Source organism: Ambystoma mexicanum, unplaced genomic scaffold (genome assembly GCF_040938575.1).
Source record: "Ambystoma mexicanum isolate Mex_15411 unplaced genomic scaffold, UKY_AmexF1_1 Mex_scaf60, whole genome shotgun sequence".
NCBI classification, from domain to species: domain Eukaryota; kingdom Metazoa; phylum Chordata; class Amphibia; order Caudata; family Ambystomatidae; genus Ambystoma; species Ambystoma mexicanum.
The window spans coordinates 349,744-371,466 of record NW_027182478.1 but is presented as its reverse complement, the minus strand read 5'-3'; the positions used below and the strand labels follow the sequence as shown (position 1 = coordinate 371,466).

The window sequence follows — 21,723 nt, the reverse complement described above, 5'->3', positions numbered from 1 at the left end:
CCTCTCATAATTTACACACCCTCGACTATCCTTAAAACTACCACAGCCAACACAGACTTCAGTCCCTTGACGCCAGCACAATGGATTGCTCGCTTCGCATCCCCCCCTTCACCCAATTTACCGTGCACACTCAGTGCTAGGAATACCAGACTGGGCTCTCGCTTCAAACAAGTAAATAGCTTGTATCATTCTCCACACCTCTCCCCGCAACTGTCGCTGGTGCAGACGCGCTGTTAGGCGGAAACCTGTGCAGTTCCCTCTGGGACCACTGCAAAAGATTTAGGACTACAGGTGTTGCGATGAACCCACTTGGTAGCAGTCTGTACCACACAGATTCAATTGGTAGCTGTGGCTGAGCAGTCAGACTTCTCTCAAGAAAAGTTGGTCAGTATAGGGAGTATACAAGATAGGGCAATTCTTCACAGCACAACAAGTAAGCACGCAATAAGGCTTAGTATAAAGATAGTAAGTTATTTATTTATAACAGAACTTCTACGAAAAATACTAAGGCAAATCACGCCAAACAAATCAAAATGCAATTACTCTGCGGAATGGAATAAAGCTCAATCTCCTGAAACACAATATCGACAACTCTAGGTTCTAACGGCACCACTTATTTTCAGACAGAGGTGTATACCTCAACCTAGATGACATTCGAATATTTTTCGTGAGAAAGGGAGAAAAGAGATAGGCAGGTAATGAAGTCAACACGGTTCGTACTGAAGCGGGTAAAATGCAAGGCAGGAAGGCAATAATCACAATAGGTCATAAAGTTCAGCGGCCAGGCCCACTCGGTGAGAGGCAAGGTACGATGTCCTGGAAAGTCTCTACTGAAGATGCGCTCAAGTCTTTGTTAGCAAAATGTTAGCGACAGGTGGAACCAGTTCAGAACAAAGAGTGAATAAAGCTTGGAGGCAACCCAACGGAACGGAGAGGAATCAGATACCTCACTCGAACCGATCGAAAAGGGAAGCCAGGCGGTTACGGTACCTTGTTGTGGAGGGCAGCTCCGGCGGGGGCAGTTGTTCCTGGTGGTGGATGCACGCTAGGTCTTGGCCAAGAGTAGAGATGATCTCGTCGTCGAAGGAAAGATGTCCGGTGCACCACCAGGGAAGAAACCAGCCGCGGAGTGCTCCGTCACAAGGCACCACCTTTTGGTCGCGGGACAGGGGTAGTGGCTATCCGGTTGCCGGGTGCTCTGCACGGGCAATTCGACCACTGCGTCCTGGGCGAACAAAAAGCACAAAGAAGAAGAAGACTGGTTGTTCCCACCAGCCAGGGGAAGAGACTCTCTGGCAGGGAGATCTCCTCTGTCGTCGGGAGATTGTGAGACGATTCTGCAGGGCTCCACCGGAGGTGTCGTCGTGCAGGTCGGCTCAGCGTTACCCTCGTCGGATTCTTTAGGTCCTGTGGCGACTTCTGAAGATCCAGTCCCAAAAGCCCTGCTTTTATGCAGACGCCCCCATTCATTCAGCCTAGCTGTCAATCAACACATGCTAAGTGGTGAGCGGGAAGGCTCACCACCTGGGCCAATCACTCCAGAGTGCGACCTGAGTTGGCAAGGCAACTCGGTCCAGGGTGTCTAAACCCCCTCCCACTCCCCTGAGGTAACCCAGACAGAATGGCACCACTTTGGAGGGTCTCTGTCCAGAGGCCCGCCAAAAGTGGAACAAAGGGCTCAACCTTTGGTTTAGGAGTCACAGAGACGAACACAGACGCCATTTTACAAACCGAGTTCTGGCAGAAAATACCACTCGCTAAACTTATTTAAGATAAGTAGATCGGTGGTACGTCGGAGATTAACGAGAAAAAGTATCAATCTCCAACAATGGGACGAATCCCATAGGGTTATGATCGGGGTCGAACATAACAAGTAGTTTCCACTGCCACCAGCCAAAACTCGACGAGGGGGGACGGGACAGTGCCCCCTCGAGTAACAGATCCAGGAGTAATCGAATTACTCCTACCAGTACGTCCACAATAAGATGGTTGGTACTAGTTCTGTTAGCAAATTTAGGTCTAGTAAAGCCAATGGTGACTTTACATGCCCGGGGAGACAGTAGTCAGTCCCCGAGTATGGAGTCTATGGTGGGGGGACCTGCTAGGGTGCTCCCGTGTCACGACACGTAGGGTGCAGTGTGACACACATAGAAAAACATATGAGACCCTATGGAGTAAAAGACCCCATAGCCCATCGAACACATTGGCATTCAAAGGAATTACACACATTCATGTCCAAGAGTGAGAGGAAAAGGGTCACACTCTTGGCAGGATGGGAAAAAACAAACTCCAGAAATCCAGCAAAGCTGCTGGGGGACTCACTAGGTTAGGAAATTCAGCCTAAACAGAGAATTCTCCCTAACACGCGCTGACTAACCCCTACCACAAAACCACTGCACTTGTAAGAAGTACTCCAGTTACTGCTTTTCCCAATGCTGCCACACCCCCTATTAAAGGGGATCTCATAAACTCTAGATCTTTGATCACTCACGCGCTCGACATCTCGGATTTCATATCCACTAACCATCTTGACTTCCTTGCCATATCCGAAACCTGGCTACACTCAGCATCAGGGCCTTCCCTGCCCCTAGCAATCCCGGAAGACTGTACCATTATTAGAGCAGATAGAGATTCTGCCAGGAGCGGCGGACTGGCCATCATCTCAAAAACCAAATTAGGCATCAGAGAATCTCTAAAGAATGGTTCCCCTCCGGCAAACTTCTCTCAGTTAAAATCCCTCTGTCAGCCTCTAGGACTCTTCTGGTTCATCTCATTTACTGGCCCCCGTGACCTATTTCCTCCTTCGAGGAAGACATCACATTCCTCCTCACACGCAACACCAAAGTAAGCTCCCAAATTCTACTGCTGCGTAACTTCAACTTAGGACTACATGACGTGATTGATATCAATGCAACTGCAGTACAAAACACAATCACTCAACTAGGCTTTGAACACTGTGTTAGCGTTCCAACACACAACAAAGGAAGAACTTTGGATTAGATAGCAGATCTGAACTGCTCCACCACCTTGCTTGCCAATTCTCTGTGCCCGTGGTCTGACCACCACTGTATCTCCTTCACCATGCAGGTCAGTCCGTGCCTGACCCCTAAAACCGTCCTAGCACCACATGACTCTATGAGAAATATCTGCAACATTACTGCCGATAATCTCCGACCCATATTACAGCCAATTACTAACACACTTGGAAGCCCTAAACAAAATTGCCCCTTTAAAATTAAGAAAAGCTAAACCATTAGCCCATCTAAACAAGTGGTTTACTGCTGACTTAAAAGCCCTGCGCTGAACCATAAGAACTTCAGAAAACAACTGGAAAAAAAACGTCCTTTGCCACCAATAAATAAAAGTTCACTTTGGACGCCGCCAACTACAGAACGGCCATACTAAATACTAAAAGGGAGACTTAGAACGCAAGAATACAAAATGTCAAATTGGACTCAAAAGAGCTCTTCACTATCCTCAGGGAATTGGAGACCCCAGTGCCACCTTCAGAATCTTGTACCGAAGACGCATCTTGGTGTGAAAAGATCCAAAAAGCCCTACTGGACAAAATAGCTTTGTTACAAACCAAAATAGAGGCTAAAAAGCACAGTCTGAATCTGATCACTAACATCAACAACCCCCAGAACTCACAGCCTATACCATGTCAGCCTTTCCAATTCACACCAGTCACTACTCAAGAAGTGGAAGACATCATAGCCAGTTTAAAACCTTCTAGGTGCCTTTGGATATATGCCCAGCCACGGCTATAAAGGAAGGAACAAAAGAGCTTGCGCCATTCATAACCTCTTTGATTAATGCTTCATTTGAATCTAGCTCAGTCCCGGACAATCTTAAGGAGGCCTGGGTCATGCCTCTGCTCAAAAAACCCAACCTAGATCCTAATACCCCGACAACTACAGGCCCATTACCATAGTTCCATTCATCTTGAAAATCATTGATAGAGCGGCTTACCTCCAGATACAAAAGCACTTGGAAGACAACAACCTTTAAGGCTTGCATCAATCTGGATTCAGAGCTAGACATGGTACTGAAACTGCCCTCCTTGATTTAAAAATCCAAATGGATGAGTTAAAGGATAAAGGCAATATCGCCATCCTACGGCTGCTTGACCTCTCAGCAGCTTTCGATCTGATCGACCACCAGATCCTAACCAAACACTTGACCTCTGCAGCCGCTTTCTCTATGAATGCCGCTACCTGGATCCAATCCTTTCTAGCCAACAGGAACATGAGGGTCTTCTCTCCTACAGCAGACCCAGTTCCTATCTCCGTGGATGGCCACCAACGGCATTTACTTAAATGGCAACAAGACAGAGCTGTTAATCATAGACTCTCAACCACGACTAAACAAGTTAGATTTGCTCTACAAATCATTTAACATTGATGGGAACTGCATTAAGGTCTCCAGTGAGGTTAAAATGTACGTAGATTCCACTCTATCTTTTTACAGGCAAATTAATGTAACCGCCTCATCAACTACATATACTAAGTTGATCAATGCCTGCAAACCGTACCTCTCCACCAACAGGTGCATCACGCTTGCTAGAGCTTTGATTTTATCCAAGATTGATTATTGCAACACTCTTTACCTAGGTACCAATGAACGCAACCTAAACAAGCTCCAAGTGCTGCAGAACAACACGCTCAGATCATCCCTAAATATCCCTAGATGTAGCCATATCTCAGCTTTCAGGCGTGACCTACACTGGCTACCAGCGCGAGACAGAATTGCTCTGCAAACTCTAGTGATTACCCATAAATGCCTGTCCAACTCGGCCCCAAAATACCTTTCAGATAAATTCAATAGGAGCCACTCTTCTAGACCCACATGAGTCAAATACCTGACATCGCCTCAACATCCCATTTTACAAATTACAAAAAGCAGGCAGCTCCAGCTTCCCTGTCCTTGTGGCCAAGCTCTGGAAAGCTTTGCCCAACACTCTCAGAGCAGAACCCTCCTTCTAGGCTTTCAGAAACAACGTAAAAACCTGGCTATTCACTCAGCAAAATTAACCTATTATCCATTCTGCCAAACTACACATAAACTATCTTATAACGTTCTCCAGACTGGGTATGTAACCCAAGTCAATTACTATGTAATTTTGTATATGCCACTGTTGTAACTTTAGGATTCCTCACTTGTTCTGTAACCTAAGTCAACTACTTTGTAATTTTCATTTCTACCATTGTTTGTAATTATTTTGTAACTTTGTACTCAAGATTAAAGCACCTAGATACCTCAGGGTTTAGCGCGCTCTACAAATAAATAAACTAAACTAAACTAAACTTAAAGGACTTAAAACGGTTCACTCTGTTCTGGATTCTGCGTCTAGGGGTAATGTCTGCTTATATTTTAATCCTTGTTGTAGGTGTTTTATCTTTGGTCTTTGTAAGGCCCGATAATTTAGGGGCCCTGGAAAGATCGCTTGTATCGGTGCTGCTAGTAGCTCCACGATCCTCGCTATCATCCTCAGTGATACGGTACTCTTGTCCAGACAACTCCTGATCTCTCTCTTGATGTCTCTAACTTTCCTGGCTGGTAGTTCCAGTGAAGCTGTCTTGGTGTCTGTGACAAAGCCCGAGAAAGTCTATCTGCATTGTCGGGATCGTGTCTGACTTCTTCTAGGGACGAGAGGAGGTTCTTCACCCATCTCGTCTGATAAAGCAGCGTTTCTCTGTTGTCAGCCATGAGTAGGATATCGTCTAGGTAAATAATCATACAAATCTCTTTCTCCCTAATCGCTGCTGCTATCAGTCTCATGAGTTTCGTGAAGGCCCACGGGGCTGATGCTAGACCAAACGTCATTGTCGTGAATTGCAAATATCGTTTGTCCCAAACGAATGCTAGGAAAGGATGGTATTGTTCTTGAACTGGGATCCCGAGATATGCATCTTTCAAGTCTATTCGTGTGAGCCAATCTGCCTGACTTAGCGTGTCCCGCAGCTGCTGGATCCCCTCCATCTTGAAGTGGTGATAAACCACCCAGCTGTTCAATTCCCTTAAATTTATCACGGGCCTGATCTTCTCCTTGCTGTGTACCAGGAACATGTTGCTGACGAATCTCTGTGTGCCGGTGCACGGCTCGATAGCCTTCTTCTGCGCTAGGCGCTGAAGATCGCTGTGTAGGCTTATTCTCTCCGTTTGGGCCATATATATCGGCGGGTGAATTCGCGCTTGGTGTGGCTCCTGTATAAATTCCAGCTGTAGTCCTTTGACTGTCTGTAGTACCCAGGCGTTGCTGGAAAGCACATGCCAGTTTAGTCAACATTCTCACGTCCTCCCTCCTACTGGTGGGTATGCAGTATGCCTCACCTGTGGGGAAGTTGTGTCCTCTTCCCGGTCCTCTACCTCATCGGCCTCTTGCGGGGAAGACGGTATCTTGTTGTCTATTGTCCCAGTAGTGGGCACTGTTCGTTTGAGGTCTTCTTGTACCCTGAAAGCGACCGGGCACTCAACCCCTATAGTGCCCGGTCCCGGTGAAAACCGTGCCTGGGAATATTTTCCGGATGGATGCTTGGGCTTTTCTCCATTAAGGTATATGTCCCCATGAATTTTACCATTTCCTTTCCAAATGTTTCACCAAATAAGAGCCCTTGGGCTGCCTCACCTGCTTCGTATGAGGCTAGGTCTCCTAACTTGAGATAAATCTTCAAACGGAGCCCTCCTCTCCTCTCTGAGGAGATAGCGCAGTTGGCGTTGCATAGTAGGCACACTGCTCTCTGCGCCCAGTTCGATAATATCTCTGGGTCTACTTCTTCCCCTGTATTCCGGGACCGTTCTACCAGGTCCATGATCTTGGCCAGTGGCCCTGCTTGGTCGAGGACCTTCTCCTGACAACTTCTTCAGGACCTATTTGTACCTTTCCTGGGATCTCTGGATGTTTTCGATACAAAGGCTAGCATCTTGAAATCCAGTTCTGGCGCTTTCCAGGAAATACTGGTCTGGGGCATCCTCATACGTTGTCTCGCTTCCTTCTCGAGTGCCTTACGTAGTCTCTGGGTCATACATTTGGTCACCCCTGGTGATGGCTGACAGTCCGAAGACTTGGGGTTCTTAATTTATTCGGGCTCGAACATATCGGGATATCTCATCAGAGTCCTCAATGTTCTTCTCTTTCCTCAATCTCTTCCTCGTGGGGGGCTGTGGGTCATCCTCCTCCTCTCCGTCTTCCTCTGCCTCGGACGAACGTGGTGACTCTGGTGGCTCTTCTTCTGAGTCTCGCCCTTCATTTCCCATACTGTCTTACTCTGGGTCGGTTGTTGTGAGGCTTGGCACCACCGACCTGCAAATAAATGCGTCTTTGAGATTCTTGAAAGCAACGGGAGCCTCTGGGGCCTCTGAGTCTGCCCCGTCAAGTTGACCCGAGGGGTCAGAAGAGGCCTTCCTCTTCCGGGTCCCGTTACACCCCTGTGGGCCATCTGGTGTGGCCTTTGTGGACGCACTCTTTTGTTCCTCAGTGCTTGTTTTCTGGCTTAAAAAGGACTCAATCGTAGCCAGTCTGTCTTGTAGGGGTCTCACCCCTTGCGTCACTGCTTCCATCAGCGAGTTTCCTAGCACCTCCCTGAAGCTGTGAGCCAGGTCTTCCGCCTGTTCCTCTTTGCTCCAGTCAAATTCTGCCATTGCTCCTGGGGTGCTTTTGCCTTAGCTACCTGTTCTCAGGTGTATGTGGCACGTCCACTCTGCGCTGTGGGTAATTGTACGTGGCTTGCACCTGTTGCTCCATATTGCTGAGCTGTAATCTCGCTGTGCGAGTTATTGAGATGCAGCTTGCCCTGCTGTGTTCTTGGGCGGCCTGGCCGCGACTCTGCTAACCTAATTTAGCTTGCTGGTTAACGTGCGACCTCTGACCTGCCTTGTTGGAGTCCAGCCTGAGCTCTGTCATGTTATGCGTTCTTTCTCCACCTTCTCGGGGGTTAATAAGGTGTTCTGGCGTGTGCGAGTTGCTGTTTTCGGTTGCCTGTAAATTTCGCCAGAGATTCAGTTCATTTGTCACTGTGCTAATTGTGTGGCTCTGCCCCCTCAAGGGTGGGGGCCGCTATGCTCCCTCGTTCTGCCAATGAACTCTGTTGGGACTAGGGAGTGTTCTCTGTGCCTATTGGCGGGCTCTGTACGCGAGTGCTCGGCTGCTCCAAGGGTGGGGGGCGCCGCTCTCCTCAGGCTGCGCCTTCTCATCAGAGGGGGCCTTCGCTCTGTATTTCGCAGAGGTTGCTGAGCCCCCGAGGGCCATGCTACCTCCAGCTATCTGTCGCCTGTGAAAAATTCTACTTACGCTCTCCGAATGTTGCTCTGTAGCAATAGCTCTATTAACACCTCAGCGCTCTCTCATAAATATACATGCTGCGCGTGCTAGCTCTGAATACTGTGTAATTAAACTCTCTATCTTTCGTGCATATCGCAGTTATAATGTAAAGGTACTTATCTGCTTGAAGAGCAGGAAACGAGGAGGACGGAGGGATCAGGAAGGGTTCCATGTAATAATGTTGCCACAAAAATCTCACCATGCAAAAATATCGCCGAAAAATTGCTGTTTTTTGTGGCGACATTATTGCATGGACCATGCGGGGGACAACCCCGCAACCACCAAACTTTTTTTTTTTTTTTATCGCCACAACATTTTCCCGGCGATATTATTTACGGCGACCATATATATGGCGATATTATTACCTGATACCTCAGGAAGGACTATGAGCATGTGACAGGGCTCGGAAAGGACTACAGAAAGGACTAGATTTGAAGGGAAATGTAGTTTAAAAAAAATGTGCTTCAATATGGAAAATGTTGAGTTTGTTGAAACTGCTGGAGACAGGAATAAATAATAAGTTGAAGCATAATTCTCACCTCCAGTCTTGACATAGAATGGAGGAAAGACAGTCAGAAAGAGGAGAGAAGAAGTGAGAGACGGGTAATGGAGGAGGAAAAGAGGAATCAAGTGGAGAAGTAGGGAAGAGAGACAGTTGATCTGGTGAAGGGGACTCTACCCAGATATCCTCTAGCTGCCACCTAAGTAGCGTGAGTGACCCTCTGTTCGAAAGGGAAGGACTTAAGAATCACCATCGCTACTGGAGCTGCCTGGGCCACAATCTGGTTTCACACGTATGGGCTTCTCACTGCAACAGTAACCTGTCTACTTCTAACCCTGCTGGACCCATCTAATTAAGAACACATATAGCCAGCTGATTTGGATAACAGAATGCTTGCGTGTGTTACATTCTCATTACCTTAACACTTGCTAAACTGAGATCCTCTTCTGTCCTTCCCTTCTATCAATGCTTGTCCTCCTCCATCTGCCATGTCTTTCTATCCTGGATCCCCTTCTTCTGCTTTACCTTTGACTTGTCTCTCGCTGCCTCTCATCACATTTCTACTCTTCCTCGGGCTGCCATTACCAAGTTTACAATAGTCACACATTCTGCCACTTCTTACCTCCTGGGCTGCCAAGATACTTACTCTGACCCCTGCCTGTTGTCATCTTCACTCCCATTGTTGTCTTGTGTCGGGGTGCCTGCCTGTGCTCCTGCTTCACTGCAATCTGTATTTTATTGTCGCCATTCTTGTGCTTTTTGTACTTCCTCCTCACCTCACCCACACATTGCCCCTTCCTTGGTCACACTTCATTGTCTTCCATTGACAGCTTTTCTCTAGTCTCCTTTTCTTCGCATTTTTTTAAAAAAAAATATTCTATTCTTTTTATTGATTTTCTTATGCATAAACAAGCACATCAACATTACAATGAACTAAATAACCCGGTCCCTCCCGTCAACCCCCCTCGCACCCTCCGATCCAGGGCGGCCGCAGACCTTGATTCACCCGATTTCCAGTATGCGCAGAGTGTGTGGACAAAATCCTTTCCTGAAGTCCTCGTTCAAAAACTCCATAACTAAAACCCAGTCTTTTGAAAATTTCGCTTGTGCACCTTGCAAAGTATACGACATCCATTCAGGAGCTGTGAAGTGCCAGATATTCGAGAACCAGTCGTGCACCGTGGGCGGATCCTTCATCTTCCATTTTTGGGCGATGACCAGTAGTGCGGAGAGGGATAGAATCATATGCGCTTTCTTAGTGGGTTTTGCCCACTGGTTCCAACCAGGTATGTGTAGGCCTAAGATTCCTTCCCCCAGGCCCCTCTGAGGGTTGCTTCGAAACATCTCATGCATATGGTGATCAATTGGATTCCAGTAGGTTTGCAATTCGCCTCATCCTCGCCATATATATAAAAAAAAAGAAAAAAAATAATAATTATATATGTTGCCAGTCCCCCTCCCCTACACAATTCCTCCAACATCTCCCCCCTGTGTTAGGGTATAGCTTTTTTCAATTTCAACGGTGTGTAGTGCCATTGTGTCATCAGTTTGTACCAAAACTCCCTTTTCTGAATAGCTTGTGTGAGTTTCGGGATATGTTGCCATAGTTCCTCCCAAGTTTCCTCTTGGATCGTTTCCCCTAGTGTCTCCTCCCAGGCCCGCATGTAGTTGGGGCGCCCGATGGTCACGGTGTGGTTCGCTGTTTGGTAGAGCTTGTGTATATTGGAAGTGTGGTGTTTATATCTGGGGTCCGTTATAAGAAACTTCTCAAAAGGTGTTAAGGGTCTAGTTGCCCCCACCCTTATCTTTGGGTCCATGAGCCAATTACATAGTTGAAGATATTGCATTCTATCTACTTCTGCTAACCCCAGTTCCTCCTTACATTGAGTGAAGGATTTTATGTCCTGGCCTTCGAACATGTCCCGTATTTTGGTGTAACCTGCTTCCTTTCATTTCTTAAACCCACCCTCTGGGATCCCTGGAGTGAAGTCTGGGTTTCCCCATATCGGAGCGTACGTGGAGGGAAAGGTGGTAAACTGTTTTCCCTTGCTAGCCAATCCCAGTGCTGCTCCACTAATGCAGTGATCTCGGATTTGTGCATATTGGGTGACCGACGGTCCTAATGTAACCAAAGGACTTCCCCCAGTGCGGCGCCAACCACTGCTTGATCCATCTGTCACCACACCTTCCCCGAGTCGGCGGCGAACCAGTCTTTCATTACTCTGATTTGGGCCGTTTTGTAATACGCCCGAAGATCTGGGAAGCCTAACCCACCTTTCTTGGTCGGCAGGAGCAGTGTATTCATCGCCACCCGTTGGGGTTTCTTATTCCAAATGTACGCGCTGATATATTTGTATAAGGTGCAGAAGTATGATTCTGGGACTGCCTATGGGAGGGCTCGAAAGGGGTAGAGAATCTTTGGGAGAACCATCATTTTAATGCATTGTAGAGGCCCCTGATCGCAGGTTTTATTTGGATCCCCAATACCTTTAGGCTTGATTGCACCCATCTAAATTGGAAGGATTCTCTGGTTTGTGTGATCTCGTCCCCCTTCAGTGTTGGGTTCAGTATCTCGGATTTGGCCAGATTCACCTTCAATCCTGCCACTTCCCCAAACCTCTGTTTGTCTTTAATCACCGCTGGCAGTGAGGTTCCCGGCGTACCCAGGGTCAGCAGCATATCATCGGCGTACGCCCATACCTTATACTCCGCTCACCCAAATGGTATGCCCTTAATGTCCTTGTTTAATCGTATGGTTGCTAAAAGTGCTTCTAAATAGAGTGCAAATAGAAGGGGTGACAGTGGGCACCCCTGTTTAGTAGCCATAGACAGTTTTATCTGCGACTACAGTTCCTCATTCACAAGGATGCGGGCCTAAGGGTTACAATTATTCGCTCTAGCCAACGCTATGAACTTCGGCCCCACGCCCTGTTTCCGCATAGTGTTAAACAAGAATGACCACTCCACCTGGTCAAACACTTTTTTAGCGTCTAAGGATAGTTGGACCGCTGGGGTTCCCTTTTTCTGCGTCTTTTCTAAAATGTGGCAGACCCTTCTGCTGATGTTGTGCGTCTGTCGCTGCCTGATAAACCCGGACTGGTCGGGATGTATGAGTTTTGGTAAAAGTCTCTGCAGTCTAATGGCCAGAACTCGCGTATAGGTTTTTGCATCTATGTTGATTAATGCAATTGGTCTGTACAAGCCGCATTGTGAGGGATCTTTGTTTGGCTTTGGGAATAAGAGGATTTCTGTCTCTTCCATTGTCGGGTAATCTTCCCTGCAAAGGTGTTAAAGAGATTTGTCATCTAGGGGGCTAAAATCTGCTGATAGGAGAACTTCCTCCTGAGTGATATCCGCCTCCAGGACCTTGCTGTCTATGATCGAGATTTGGGGAAGAGGGACTGATCTGAGATAGTCCTTTTGGTCGCCCTCATCTGGACCATCGGATCTATATAGGTTCTCGTAGTATGTGGCGAGTTGGGCCGCAATATCTTGGGTAGCGTGAAGTGTCTCGCCTTGGGGGGGATATAATCCCTGTAATTGTGTGAACGGTGGCTTTCTGCTTCAGTTGTCTAGCTAACACCCGGTCCGCCTTGTTAGCATGTACCTAGTATTTATGTTTGAGTGCCAAGAGACCCCATTCAACTTTTTCTGTCTGAAGCATGTTCAACTGCCCCTGATATGCTGGAGGGTTCCATGTGTTAAAATCGCAGCAATCATTGCTGTTTACACAAGAAATCTGTCAAAAAGGCAGTGGTTTTGCGGCCGCAATCCATGTAATGGATGCAGGGGACACCCCCGCAACCACTGGACCCATTATACAATTTAAGGGGAGCGGGGGACACCCCTGCAACTCCTCCTCCCCTTAAATGGTATAATGGGGTACACCTTTACCGGGTCAAATCACAGTATTTTTTCCACGATTTTTTGTGCAGATGACTTTTTTGCCGCAATTTTATTACTGCGTACCTGCTGGAATTCTCTGCATAAAGCTCTTGTGGGATAACTAGTCATCCTCCCCATAGTGTCTTGGAGCTCTTTTTCTAGCTGGGTCTCCACTGCGTGCTTCTGGTATTGTCACTGAGCGTGCCGAGCAATGAGATCCCCTTGAAGGCATCCCATACCATAGCATCCGACAATCCCGTATCCCCATTCATATCGAAGAATTCCCTGATCTTTGTTTCTACATCCGCCCGAATAGCAACGTCAGAGAGAGCGACCCTCGCAAATGTCCACCGGCGGAGACCCTGTCGGGGTGCGCTACACTTTAATGCCACTAAAAGAGGTGCATGATCTGAAAGAGTGATCGATAATGTGTGAATGGAGTGGGTCCTACCTACTAGAGTGGTGGATCCCCATATGCAATCTATAAGGGAGAAGCTTTGGTGTACGTGAGAGTAAAACGTGTAATCTGAATCGGCCCCCTTCAGTGCTAGTCATTGGTCTGAAAGCGGTAGGTGTTCCATCTTCGTCCTTAGGGCCAGTGTTGGAGGTGCCTGCAGGTGGTGGGGGGCATTGGTCCTATCCCTTTGGAGTCCCAGGCCAAATTGAAATCCCCCGCCAGAATAATCTCCCCCTGTGCAAAGCACTCAAAGTCTGCTAAGGCTGCTCGGAAGAACCCATCTTGCCCGGAGTTTTGGGCGGAGACCGAGGCCAGTGTGAGTAGGAGATTGGCTACCGTCAGCGTAACAAAAGCGCATCTGCCTTCCTTATCTGCTTTTGTTGCCATATTTTGCGCTGTTAGCCCCTTTCTAATCTAATCCCCACTAGTACCCCTCTTGCTTTAGACTCTGCATTCACCTGGACTACAATACGAAACTCGCCCAACCTGAGACAGTTAGCATCCGCTTTCCTGATGTGCGTTTCCTGCAATGTGATTATGTCCGGTGCATGTTGAGCTACAAATCTTTTCAGCTTTTTGTGTTTCACCGAGGTGTTTAGCCCCCTAATGTTCATCAAGAGGAGTTTAATCATCCCTGCATGTGAGATCTTGTGCGTGTATGCAAGGCTCCCTGGATCAGTGTTCCCTTGGGCTCTACCCCAACTTGAGCCTCAACCCACCTCCCCCCAACAGTACCCAACTTCTCCATATCCCTCCCCAACCACCCCGTGCCCAGTGGCGGGTCTGTGCACCTATGCAAGCCCCCCTCCGTCTTGAGAAGGGGCGAGACCCACCTGGATTCCCAGGGCCTTTGTGGGGGGTGTCCTATACCCCCGGTGGATATTCAAGAGAGCGGTCCGTGCTCTCCCATCCTCCATCCTTCATGGCAAAAATGTAACACTTCCTCGATCCTTGCGATGGTATATTGTATATTGTTAGCTTACAGTTAAATGTTTTGCCCCCTGGGCGGCTTCCTGGGCTGCTGCGGTGGCGGGAAACCCCCCACAACCCCTCACCCAATCCAAAACCCCCTGCAACCCTCCACCCAATCCCCTTATATTATTTATAATCCAAAACGAACCCAATACATATATAAACAAACTAAAATAATATAAAGGTCAAATGTGCAGAAGGTCAATTAGGACCCCTATAATTAGGTCAATTGTGCAAAAGGTCAATTGTAAAAGGTCAATTTGGGTAATACCGGCCCTTCTCTGTGGCTGCATTCAGGGTTGGGGCCTCCTGCTGTGTATGCTCCTCTTGTGTCAAGGGGGGGGGTCCTCTTCGTCAGTTTCCTTACACCAGCAGCATTGCAGGGGACCCTCTCTGGGGGTATTAGATGGGGGCTTTTTGTGTCCGCCAGCCTTGCCCCTGATTCCTGACATTGTGGGTGAATATCCTCTCTTCCTAGAGTTCGGGCTTAATGGCGCCCTCAATCCCTCCCCCACTTGTCGCCAAGTTTGGGCCTGAGTTTGGATCCGAGTCTTGCCCAATTCTGTGGTGTCTGATTTATGCCCGCCAAAATCCCCTTTGTCACCAGCCACTGCTGGGGGGTGAGGTCCAGAGGCTCTTATCCTGGGGTGGTGGCCTCAGGGTGCGATTCCTGCCCTGCTTTACCTAGGTGTGTCCAGTGACTCTGAGGCAGGCCCAACACCAGGATCACGTGTTCTTGGCATGTGGGGCCGGCCCAATGTAGGCGCCTTCAAACCTCCTGTGTGTCCCCTTGCAACCCCTATGGTATTGGGGGATGCCTGTGATCTCCACACTAACGTTTCGGGTCTGATGCAATGCAAAGTGGATTCGCTCCTTTGATAGTTAGACGGCGGGTGGGGAGCCCCCGTGATGATGGATGCTCTCCTTAACCGCCGACCCCTGTGTTCCCGGCCGGCGCGGACCCGTTTTCTAGTCTGAAGAGGGGGAGTGGGGCACTTTCCGCCCTCGAATGCGGCGTAGGTACTCTCTCAGCCCAGTGCCAGGACCAAATGCGTGCTGGTTGTATCTTTTCCAAGCGGGTGCTCCCGCAGCACATATGAGTAGCCGCGTTGCCCCTCCCTGCAACTGTTACCCGGGCCTGTGCGTTAACAGTGTGGTGTCACGTGCCCTGTTACGGCAAGGTCACGTGACACGCGGTAAAAATAAAGGAATCACCGGAACTGGCGGGAGGACGCCAGTCCGGGTTTAAGCACCCCCCGAATGAGTTGTGTCCTTTCTGTGCTGCGGCCCGCCCCTGCGCAGCGTTGTCGGGCAGGCCTGCCCAAGCTTCAGCGCCAAGCGGGGGAACCGCCGCACGCAACATCACACTGGCGACGAGGCCGGTAGAAGAATCTATACTGGACCGCGCCTCCTCCGCACACGCCTCCAACGTTTAACCCCGCAAAACCACGTGACAGCCCCACGGCCCGCCGGCACCTCGACCAAAAGTCCAGGAGAACCGCGTATTACGCGGAGTGTCGACCCCCACCACGCGTCGATTGCAGCCACATCCACATGTCTGAATCTTCACTCTATGGGGCTACACACCGCGAGGGTAACCATCGACCGCAACTCCTCGCATGCATCTCCCAGAGAAGACAGTGCAGGTACAGCGCAGGCACCCTATCTAACACGTGCCATTAGCATTGCCCCAACTGTCTTGAGGAGACACTTCTGGCACCGCCACCTAAAGACTGCGCCCGGAAGCTGCTAAGAACATGTCCAGCCCAAGTACCAGCCCCGTGAGGGCCAGCACAAGTTCATCCTCCAGGAGTCTCACCACAGATCACCCTGACCCAACACAGACAACATTTATGCCACCATTTGACCCATTCACCACAGGAGCTGCTATCAGATGGGAAATCTGGCTTCAACAATTCGAAATGCATCTCGACGCCAGAGACATTACCGTGGCGAAAAAGAAGCGCACTTTCCTCCTACTCAACATCGGAGCAGCTGCCCTGCGCCTATTAAATGCTACCCCGAACCGCGGAAAGTACGACAACTATGACGCAGCCAAAACCATGCTCACTAATATGTTCAAACCCGATCTCAACCCAGACTACGAGCGCTTCCATTTCTGCATGGCAAGGCAACGGGAGAAAGAAACAGTAGACAAATTTCACGCTCGCCTTCATGAAATGGCGGTAGGCTGTAAATTCCCGGACGAAGAATTTGCGATCCGTCTCCAGATCATCAATGGGATATCCTCTGAAAAACTATGAAGGGCCATACTATCTGAGAGAAACATACGCCTGTCCCGTATCCTCGAGATGGCGCGCCTCTGCGAACAAACAGAAGACCAGGTAGCGATAATGGAATCAGCGATCCAAACACTGCCAATGGACAGCCCCGGACCCACAGAAGATGTCGCAGCCATCTCCAGACACCAGAGCAATCGCACGAAACAAGGTCAGAAACCCCACCCATCACAGGGGAGAGACAGGACCTGCAAATGGTGCAGAGGTCCATGGCACAGAGGCGAATCCTGCCCCGCATGGGGATCCACGTGCAGAAAATGCAATCGCCTCAACCACTACGCCGCAGTCTGCCTAAACCCGCCGAACCGGAGCGACAAAGACACGGCCCCACGACCAACACAAGAGCGCCGGAAGAAGTTCGCACCCAGAGAATCTTCTTCCCAACAAGCACGAAAAGGGAAAGCCAGAGCCGTTGATGATTCCCAAAGGTCCCCAGACACGAGCGACAGTGACGACAGCGATAGTAGCACATCCCCCGAAAGGAGAGACAAGGGAAGACGGAAAAAAGGAAGTAGACAAGTACATCGTGTACACCTAATATCAGCTGTTGAACCACATCGGTCTCGACGGAGGAAGAGACCATCATGCACAGTCCTCTCCAACGGGGAACCGCTAAAAGTAGTCATCGACACTGGATCAACTGTGAACGTCATGCCCGTAGTAGCATTCAACAGACTTCACCCGAAGCCCAATCTCCACGAGAAAAAAGTCAGGCTGTATACCTACGGATGTAAGAGACCCCTGCCCGTGCAAGGATCTTTCAAGTCAGACTTTACCCACAAGAACATCAACTGCCGTGCACGCATCTACGTAGTGGATGCCGGATGCGAGACGCTATTGAGCTGCAAAACAGTGGAGAAGTTGAAACTAATACACTTCGCTTTCGACCTCAAACACAACAAACTCAGCAACCTACTACAACGACACAGAAAACTATTCCAGAGCATTGGAGGCCTAAAGGGGAGAACCATCAAGCTCCACATAGACCCCACCATTGAACCGAAGGCAGTGCAACACCGATGGATTCCATTTCACCTGAGAGGCGCTGTGGAGAAAGAACTAGCCAAGCTCGAGGAAGCAGGAATCATAGATAGAACATCTGGACCGACCCCGTGGGTTTCGCCCATGGTAGTAGCCCAGAAACCCAAACAGCCAAACGCGGTAAGAATATGCATAGATATGAGGCTTCCTAACGTAGCCATCGGAAGAGAACGCCACGTAACCCCCACAATAGACAAGCTCATCGTAGACCTCACCGGGGCAACAGTCTTTAGTAAGCTTGACCTCAGATCAGGCTATCACCAGCTAAGATTATCCAGAGAATCAAGGTACATTACTACTTTTTCCTCTCACCTCGGCCTAATGAGGTACAAACGACTCAATTTTGGGAAATCATCTGCTGCAGAGGTGTTCCAGCACGAAATCCGCAAAGTCATTGCAGGATTAGAAGGCACCACCAACATCAGTGATGATATCCTTGTATACGCACCGAACAAGAAAGAACACTACAGACGACTAGCGGCAGTCCTGAAGAGACTAGAAGAAGCAGGCCTAACCCTCAACGCAGAAAAGTGCGAATTCGACAAAGATGAACTATGCTTCTTTGGCTACATTTTCAGCGCAGAAGGTGTGGCCCCTGACCCGTCCAAAGTACGAGACATAAAAGACACCAAGGCACCACAATCAGCCTCAGAGGTGAGGAGCTTCATGGGGATGGCGACTTACTGCGCACGTTTCATTCCTGACCTTGCCAGCATTGCCACTCAGAGAATTAACAAAGAAAGACCAGAAGTGGGAATGGACCGCGACTCATCAACAAGCGTTCCAACAAATTAAAGACACTCTGTCCGCCTCCACCACCATGGCTTTCTTCAACGTAGAAAGGCAGACTGAACTCCTCGTTGATGCCAGCCCGGTTGGCCTGGGAGCAGTGTTAACCCAAACTGACAATGAAGGGAAGGTGTTCCCCATCGCGTTTGCCAGTCGAGCACTCACAAAACCCGAACAGAACTATGCACACATAGAGAAGGAAGCCCTAGCCATCTTGTGGGGGTGCCGTCACTTCAAAGTGTACCTGCTAGGCAAGCAGGCGAAAGTTTTTTCAGATCACAAACCTCTGATACCGATCTTCCGAGGCTCTGCCCCTCATCCGCCTGCACGCATAGAAAAATGGATGCTGCAACTACAGCCCTACAATATCGAAGTTGAATATCGCCCAGGATCAGACAACCCGGCGGAATACCTGTCCCGCCACCCGAGGCCCGCTACAGACAATGAACAACGCCATGCGAAGGAAACTGAGGAGCATGTCTGTCAGGTAGTTGCCAGTGCGAGACCGCGAGCCCTGACCCTGCACGAAGTGGCGTGTGAGACAGAGGCGGACACCATCCTACAGCACACCACTGCCGCTGTCCAATCCGGGAATTGGAAGAACTACCTCACGTCGATAGCCCAACGCACAACACCGGCACAGGTCAAACTCAGAGCTCTGTTCGGGATCAGGCATGAACTCTCGGTGGCCCCGGATGGGCTACTGCTAAAAGGACACTGAATCATATTACCAGAGTCTCTTGAGGAGAGAGCCCTCCGACTAGCTCACAGTGGACACCAAGGCATCGTCAAGACTACCGCGTACCTTAAGTCCAGGATGTGGATGCCGAACATGCAGCAAAGGGTAGTGGAGCTAGTGGAGTCCTGCGCGGCCTGTCAAGCATCCAGAAGACCAGAAAACCCTGAACCGATTAGCAGTGTCCCTAGAAGCTGCAGACGCTGGGACGCAGTCAGCATGGACCACTGCACAATCGCCGGCGAAGGATACCTAATCGTGGTGATCGACGAGTTTAGCAGATATCCAGAAGTAGAACACGTAGCATCCACTAACGCCGAAACCACTATCCTCACGCTAGAGAAGATATTCGCCACACGTGGAATTCCGAGAAAGGTGAAGAGCGACAACGGACCATCATTCACCAGTCAGGAACTACGCGAATATTTCAAGGAAGTGAACGTCAAACACCAGCGAATTACCCCAAGATGGCCCCAAGCAAATGGAGATGCTGAACGATTCATGGGGTCACTCAATAAAGTCATCAGGATCGCCAAGGAGCAAGGACGCCCTTGGTTGAAAGCGGTATATCGGTTTTTGAGAACACACAGGCAAACCCCGCACTCTGACACGGGAATCAGCCCAGCTGCTCTCATGCTCAGGGTACCCATACAAGCAGAACTTCCTATACACCCCCAGTGGACAGCCCCAGAACCGGACATCCCAGCAATAGATGCCACGCGGCTGAGGCGAAAAGAACAGGAAAGCGTTGCCAGACGAGCTTGCCACAGGGAACTGACCCCGGGGGACACTGTCATCGTCAGAAACCGAGCACCGCCTAAGAAAATGTCCTTCAATTTCGAGCTTCAACCATGGACAGTTAGTACCACCAACCACAGCATGGTCACCGCTACCCGAGGGGGAGAGACAGTAACAAGAAACATATCACACTTAAGGAAAGTACCCCCGGAACTGTGGGAAGAACATCCAACGCCTCCGAGGGGAGAAGCGGGAACACCACACACACCCCAAATACCAACATCACCGGGTAGTTTCGTCACACCAAGAGTCTCGGACAGACCACACTCCAACCAATAAAGCTGGGGGACAATGGCAACCCCCCACACTGTGAAGCTGAGCCATGAAGAGCTCCGCAGACCATGCGGACAGCAACACACTGACACAGCATGCCCAGGCTTACAAGCTCACCATAATAGCCGAGAGGAAGGCTCAAGCGCAACATGCTCGCCTTGGGATCAAGGTGATGCCATGGGTTTGATGCCATGCGGGCAGCAAAGCACTGACACACCATCCCCAGGCTTCCATGCTCTCCATAATAGCCGAGAGGAAGCCTCAAGCGCAAAATGCTTGCTGTGAAATCAAGGTGATGCCATGGGTTTCATGCCATGTGGGCAGCAGCACACTGACACTCCAGGCCAGGCTTCCTGCTCACCATAATAGCCGGCAGGAAGGCTCAAGAGCAACATGCTCGCCTTGGGATCAAGGTGATGCCATAGGTTTGAAGCAACGCGGGCATCAGCGCACTGACACACCATGCCCAGGCTTCCATGCTCGCCATAATAACCGGGAGGAAGGCACAAGAGCAACATGCTCACCTTGGGATCAAATATTATGTGAAGCTCGAATCCCTATGTCCAGGCAAACCTCTATTTTTATCCCAGTTCTAAAAATGGGCTCACCCCTGGATCTGTCCAATAACAGACAAAACATTCTGGAACTATTTGAGTTGCTTGGATGGTCTCCTGACTGGGGAAAGGGCCTGAACGAGCTAGTTAAAGCGGTTTATAGGAAAATTGAACTTTGGCACGGGGAGGAATTTTACCCATTTATCTACACTGAGGTCCTACAGTTTCATTGCTGAGAGGCATCATACGATCTGCCCCTCTAAGCACCTCCGTAGGTTCTTACTTTTACTCCGCCTGAATAGGTTACCTGTTGTGGAGATGCTGGGAAGGCCTATGAATATCCAGAGGGACCAACGTACCTGCCGGCTTACAAACAGAACAACATGTTCTAACCGAGTGCCCGGCAATGGACCTGTACTATACAAAATACTTGGGTGAGTACGTGTCTGAGCTTCGTACCATTACTACGGATGACTTCTGGAGAAGATGCTGTAATACGCAAAATAAAAAGCTGCAGACTGACTTATACAGACTGTGGTTGTTTGCCTCCAAACTATTAGACAACGAATCGCTGGTGGAACCGGGAGAGGTTTGCATCGCATCTGTATTAGTATGATGTTATAGGTACGAAAGTGGTGCACTAGTGTTGCCGAATGCATCGAGCCATGAGGTTAAAGTGGAATTAGTGCGATGCTATAGGTATGAAAGCAGTATATCAGTGTTGCTGGAAGTATGGATCAATGAGGCCGAGGAGGGCAAAGAATGGCAAAGCACTAACTAATCAAATAAGCAATGTTTAATGCTTCTCATGGTATTTACTTGTGATTTTATGTACGATTTATAGATAATTTTATGACATTTTATGAAACTTTTAATATGACATTTGATATCTTTAGAATTTTTTTATATATGTTTCTGATATTATGTGTAAAGTTTTATACTGAAACACAATAAACAAATAAAATAAATAGCATGCAATGCACTGACACACCAGGCCCAAGCATCCATGGTCACCATAATAGCTGGGAGGAAAGCTCAAGCGCAACATGCTCACCTTGGGATCAAGGTGATGTCATAGGTTTCATGCCACACGTGC

The 21,723-nt window shown here is 49.1% G+C and overlaps 1 protein-coding gene across 1 annotated transcript in view; it reads left to right on the top strand.

The window, feature by feature from the left end:
* LOC138562534 (vomeronasal type-2 receptor 26-like) overlaps positions 1–21,723 on the top strand; it is a 353,413-nt gene that overhangs the window by 243,870 nt on the left and 87,820 nt on the right. Inside the window, exon 4 of the mRNA XM_069642778.1 lies at positions 4,737–4,750. Coding sequence (XP_069498879.1) covers positions 4,737–4,750 — 14 coding nt within the window. The remainder of the gene's footprint in view (positions 1–4,736; positions 4,751–21,723) is intronic.